This window comes from Triticum urartu, chromosome 4 (assembly GCF_003073215.2).
Source record: "Triticum urartu cultivar G1812 chromosome 4, Tu2.1, whole genome shotgun sequence".
Classification (NCBI taxonomy): Eukaryota; Viridiplantae; Streptophyta; class Magnoliopsida; order Poales; family Poaceae; genus Triticum; species Triticum urartu.
The window spans coordinates 96,608,667-96,615,038 of NC_053025.1; the positions used below are offsets into that span (position 1 = coordinate 96,608,667).

General features: G+C 53.9%; 1 protein-coding gene across 1 annotated transcript; it reads left to right on the forward strand.

Annotated features, from left to right (window-relative positions):
* Positions 1-2,146: 2,146 nt before the first annotated feature.
* LOC125550861 lies at positions 2,147-3,427 on the forward strand. The gene has a single exon (XM_048713972.1). It carries the CDS (start codon positions 2,228-2,230, stop codon positions 3,017-3,019), a length of 792 nt encoding a protein of 263 aa, XP_048569929.1. The 5' UTR covers positions 2,147-2,227; the 3' UTR covers positions 3,020-3,427.
* The last annotated feature ends 2,945 nt before the right edge of the window (positions 3,428-6,372 follow it).

The window sequence follows — 6,372 nt, forward strand, 5'->3', positions numbered from 1 at the left end:
CATTACGGGCCGCACCCTCGAGGCCGTCCTCGACCACATCGAGACCGGCAACGTGTCGCGCCTCGAGTACCTGGAGCAGCTGCCCTTCTCTTGCCGCCGTGGTAGCTCCTGGACGCCGCGACGGATGGAGCCGGGGTCGTCCTCGTCGTCGGGCTCCGGCTCACCGGCCCCGCTCCGCCCTGCCAAACCCGAGGCGGAGGAGACGCCGCTCCGGCGCCGCACCCGCAGCGGTGCCCTCGTCATCAACAAGGCCGCTCCGCCCCGATCCTCCCCGCGCGGATCCTACCGCCTGGTCCGGCTGAAGCCGGAGCCGGGGCTGCTCCCGGTGAAGCCAGAGCACGTCGAGATGGCGGCCCCCGACGACGAGTCAGCCCTCAAGTGGGCGAAGGAGGACTACGTTCGGGAGCAGGTACGCCGCTAGTGCCGGGCGTACGAGGAGCTCCAGGGCCATCGCTGCGGTCACGAGGAAGGTGGCGTCATTGTCCTCGACAGCGACGAGGAGGGCGAGGCCGGGCCGTCCAGCGCACCACCGCGCCTCGACGACCCGGGTCAGGGCTGCAGCAGGGACCGCGCCGGCCTAAGCCAGCCGCGCGACGATGACGACGGCGTGACTACACCCGCTTCTACAGGCTCCCCGGCATGTAGACGGCGGCGACGGCGACGGTGATGGCAGCTAGGCGTAGTTTACATGTGTTTGTGTTTTTTATATAAATTTCAATAAAGTTTCGCCGAGTTCGTGCAAAAAATGCCGAGTTTTCATATATTTTGTACGGACGTCACCGAACCTGAGGTGACCTGCGGGCCGATGACTGGGAGCTAGGTCGGCCCTAGAGGCCAATCTAGCGTCGGCTCACCCCCAGGCGGTTCTTTTTCGGCGCTCTGGGGCGCCGAACGGCTGGAGATGCTCTGATTCTTGATTGTCCATAGGAGCAGCAGGCGCACTGTGTCCCAGTGTAAGGTCGGCGTCGGCGCAGGCGGCTGGACCTCCCAGATGGAGCGACAGCTCACACCATCCAGAGCCCAACGATGCGCCAAAGGTGGGCGACGCTGCAGCAGTCAAAGAGAAGGTGATCTGTTGTTTCAGAGGACCTGCAGCAGAGCTCGCACCGGTCCTCATGCCGGATATGTTTCTTGAGCAGGTTCGCCTTTGAGTGGATGCGGTCCCGAGCCACCAGCCACCCGAATAGGCGCACTCGCGATGTCACGGCGGTCTAGCAGATAGACTCCTGTACGGGACAACACTCACTGGTGAAGGTAAGCATTTTGTACACCGAGGAGGAAATAGCATTACCGTCGGTAGACTTGATGAGGGAGCGGTCATCATCCACACTAGCCGTCAGGGTGGGCACGTAGCTGGGGAGCATGGTTAGCTCTAGGGCGGCCATGGTCGAAAGACGAAGAGCAAGGTGGTCACGGATCCCATCCCGGTGCACTGAAGCATCAGTGTCACCGGCTTCAGAAACATGGGAGAAAAGTGTAGGAACCCTTTTTAGAGGGTCGCCCGACCCTCTGCGCACCAGCTGTCGATCCATAAGGTTGTCCGAGCACCGTCTCCGGGACCGACGCGGAATAGGTCGCGGTAGAGAGGGATAAGGGTCACCAGCGCCTTCTAGATAGCTGACGCGAGGGCGCTTGTCGCCCACGCTGTGGTATTCTTGCCAGAACCACACCGCCCAGGCTGAGCTCTGCGGTTGGTGTAGTTGATGAAGAAGTTTGAGAAGTAGGCTGGATGGAGGCGGAGCAAGGACGCGTTCCGCTCGGAGCAGGCGCCCGACCAGTGATTCGAGACCATCCGTCATGCTTTGACATTGATTTTATTTTAGCATATCCGGTTTGTTGAACTATGATTTGTTTTAAACTTTTGAATTCGGACAATTTGTATTGTATGATCGACGTGCATAAATTGCATGGATTTAAGGATCAGAATTTAAAGTATGTGAATATGGGGTGCAACATACAAGGGGCCGGCGGGCGTTTTTCATGAACACATCCGGACGCGCTCGCGGACGTATAGAGTGCCGGGATTTGCAAGTCCAGTTCTAGATGCTCTAGAGGCTGGTCACGCCGTCACGCGCCGTACATTTCCCCAACATTGGGAGTACGGGGCCGGTCTCGGACTCTCGGGACGAGGACACGGAACAGAGCGCGTCCCCCAATAAACAAGCGGCACGCCCGCCCCATCCCGCTCCTCCCACACAACACACGCGGCGGGGAGGACTCCCATCCCATGGCCCTCAAGAAAGCAAGAAAAGTGGTAGTAGCATCCAAGAAACCAACATCCGCCGCCATGGGCGTGGCGGAGACGCCCGATCCGCTCGGGCGCGGCGGCGCGCACAACCTCAGCCCGCCGCGGCTGCCCCCCGGCGTCTACTTCAGCCCGACGCGGGAGGAGAGCGTGGCGCTCCTCGACCGCTGGATCGCCGGCGGCGGCAAGGAGGTGCCCGCCGACGCGCGGGGCTTCGTCTCCCACGCCGACATCTACAGCGACGGCCCCGACGCGCTGCGGCGGCGGCACCCGCCGGCGAGCGCCCGCGCGGGCCAGCGCATCTGGTGGTTCGTCTGCGAGACCAGGTTCCAGTGCCCCGGCGCCGCGGCCAAGCGCGCCGGCCGCAAAGTCGACACCGGCGGGTACTGGCGGGAGGACCGGTGCAAGGCCGAGGGGGGCGGGTTCAAGAGCTACTTCGTCTTCTTCCTCGGCCCCGGCCCCGGCCCGTCCAGGAAGGAGAAGACGCCGTGGGTGGCGCAGGAATTCACCAGCGCCAAGGACGACGGCGCCGGCAAGAAGGGCGTGCCCGCGCTCTACATGCTCTACGTCTCCCCGCGCGCCACCGACGACGAGCTGAGGGGGATCTACGGGGAGGACGGCGTCACGGTGGGGCCCGACGGGGACAAGAAGCCTGTCCGGGCCGCCGTCCCGGCAGGCTGTTTCGACGCCGTCGTGGCGCTGCTGCCGCCGGGGAGCGTCCGTGGTCTCGGGCAAGAGCGCGTCGAGGTGTCGCAGGCGCCGCCTCCGCCGTAGCCGGCGTGTCATCTTCATCACGACGGCCAGCAGGAGCAGAACTCCACGGGGGCGGCATCGCGGGCGGGCGTTCTTGGTCAGTGCCAGCAGCAGCCGGCGAAGACGGTCATGACGATATAGTTTGATCATGACGATCGAGCTCGCCTACCTGAAACAAGGATAGTTGATTACAGGACAGCGGCACGTACGATTGATTGATTGATCTGCTAGAAACAAACGATTTTTTGGTTGATTTGGGGGATTAATTTGTGTATATGGGTTCTTGCAGTTTGCTCAACATTTAGTATGCATAATATATGGTAGTAGTAGTTCTCTCCGTCTACTCTGTTTGAACGTTGATTATCTGTCATGCGCTTTCACATTTTTTGTGTTTGACGAAAGAAATGTTGATTATGTGCCCAGTTTTCAGATTCCTGCATTGGTGATTCTTGAAAGTTTTAACATTATGCTTCCAGTAAGACAAGTGTAGATTGTGTCGTTCTCTACTCCTAGAGATCATCTATGGTATACATGTGCTATGGCAAGAGACTGTTTCCAACATAATCTGGTCTGATGCTCCAACGAAGACACTTGTTTGAAGCATCAACCTTTATGCCCTAGGAGAATCTGACATGAAACATCAAGTTTTTGCCCCTTGGCGGTTGTGTTTTCATGCCCAAGAACAATAGACGATATCAAGGACAGAGCTTCAGCTTGAAAATACAGTGTGCAACAGTTAATATCATCACATTAAAAATCAAAACAACACCCTTACATTAAAAATCAAAAAATATAGTGTCAAAAACGCTCTTATACTATGAGACGGAGGGAGTATATATAGATAAAAGTGCATCATAACACAAATATGTAAGGAAACATATGCTATGTATGACACAGCATGTCCCATTCACCAAAGGTTCTAGTTGACACAACATGCAACGTTTTCTCCAACTTCCAACAGGTAAGTGCCTGATCACAAGATAAACTAACATATGCATAGGGACTAGTTGACATGTAGTGACAACGGATGATCAAAGTCTCTGCAAATGCGCCATGTCACTCGAGACGCTCTGTGTGAGATGAGCCTGCAGCACAAGGAGCAGCTGGTGGAGTCTTCCGAGCTGAATATTCCTGGAGCCAGGCTAAGATCCGAGTCAAGAGGTGCCTTTGCTGCTGCTGCCCAGCTATCATCTGCTGCTGCTCAACTTGGATCTCCTCCTGATGCGCTATGACCTGTTGCTGTTGAAAGGATCGATATGGTTGATTAAAGGGGGGGGGGGGGGGGGGGGGGAAGGTGAATAGGCAACTACCAATTTTTTTTACTTTTCTTTATCAAATTAAACTTTGCATCAAAATAGGTTGTCTAGATGTGCAACTAGGTGAGCAACCTATATGATGCAATAACAACAAGCATTCAAGCAAGCAAGGGTAGAAACACTAAAGAGTTTGCACAAGTAAAGGTAAGAGATAACCAAGAGTGGATCCAGTGAAGATGAGGATGTGTTACCGAATTTTCTTCCTTTTGAGGGGAAGTACGTCTCCGTTGGAGCGGTATGGAGACACAATGCTCCCCAAGAAGCCACTAGGGTCACCGTATTCTCCTCACGCCCTCACACAATGCGAGATGTCGTGATTCCACTATTGGTGCCTTTGAAGGCGGCGACCGAACCTTTACAAACAAGGTTGGGGCAATCTCCACAACTTAATCGGAGGCTCCCAACAAGACCACGAAGCTTCACCACAATGGAATATGGCTTCGAGGTGACCTCAACCGTCTAGGGTGCTCAAACACCCAAGAGTAACAAGATCCGTTAGGGATGAGTGGGGGAATCGAAAATCCCTAGGTGGAAATGTAGATCAGAGCCTTCTCAACCACTTCCAAGCAAATCAACAAATTTGATTGGCTAGAGAGATAGATCAGGCGAAAATGAAGCTTGTAGTATTTAATGGAGCTTGAGCAATAAATGGAGCTTGGGGGAGTAAGAGGTAGGTGGGAAGGAAGAAGGGGACTCCCTTTTATAGTGGGGGTAACAATCCCGTTGCCCCCCACCAACCAGCCCCGCACAGGGCGGTACTACCGCTGAGAGAGGGCGGTACTACCGCCAGGACAACGGTACTGCCGCGCCAGCCAGCGGTACTGCCGTGCTGAGGAGACTAGTAGGGAACGGACCCAAATGCGTGAAGGAAATATCCCTAGAGGCAATAATAAAGTTATTATTTATTTCCTTATAATCATGATAAATGTTTATTATTCATGCTAGAATTGTATTAACCGGAAACATAATACATGTGTGAATACATAGACAAACAAAGTGTCACTAGTATGCCTCTACTTGACTAGCTCGTTAATCAAAGATGGTTATGTTTCCTAACCATGAACAATGAGTTGTTATTTGATTAACGGGATCACATCATTGAGAGAATGATCTGATTGACATGACCCATTCCATTAGCTTAGCACCCGATCGTTTAGTATGTCGCTATTGCTTTCTTCATGACTTATACATGTTTCTATAACTATGAGATTATGCAACTCACGTTTACCGGAGGAACACTTTGGGTACTACCAAACGTCACAACGTAACTGGGTGATTATGAAGGAGTACTACAGGTGTCTCCAAAGGTACATGTTGGGTTGGCGTATTTCGAGATTAGGTTTTGTCACTCCGATTGTCGGAGAGGTATCTCTGGGCCCTCTCGGTAATGCACATCACTTAAGCCTTGCAAGCATTGCAACTAAATGAGTTAGTTGCGGGATGATGTATTACAGAACGAGTAAAGAGACTTGCCAGCAACGAGATTGAACTAGGTATTGGAATACCGACGATCGAATCTCGGGCAAGTAACATACCGATGACAAAGAGAACGACGTATGTTGTTATGCGGTCTGACCGATAAAGATCTTCGTAGAATATGTAGGAGCCAATATGGGCATCCAGGTCCCGCTATTGGTTATTGACTGGAGACATGTCTCGGTCATGTCTACATTGTTCTCGAACCCGTAGGGTCCGCACGCTTAAAGTTACGATGACAGTTATTATGAGTTTATGCATTTTTGATGTACCGAAGTTTGTTCGGAGTCCCGGATGTGATCACGGACATGACGAGCAGTCTTGAAATGGTCGAGACGTAAAGATTGATATATTGGAAGCCTATATTTGGACATCGGAATCGTTCCGGGTGAAATCGGCATTTTTCCGGAGTACCGGGGGGTTACCGGAACCCCCCCGGGGGTTTATTGGGCCTACATGGGCCTTGAGGGAGAAGAGAGAAGGAGGCAAGAGGTGGCCGCGCGCCCCTCCCCTTCCTAGTCCGAATAGGACAAGGGAAGGGGGGCGGCGCCCACCCTTTTCCTTCCTCTCTTCCACCTCTTT

Coding starts and splice junctions, on each gene's coding strand:
- LOC125550861 (XM_048713972.1), top strand. CDS start 2,228: ATGGCCCTCAAGAAAGCAAGAAAAGTGGTAGTAGCATCCAAGAAACCA.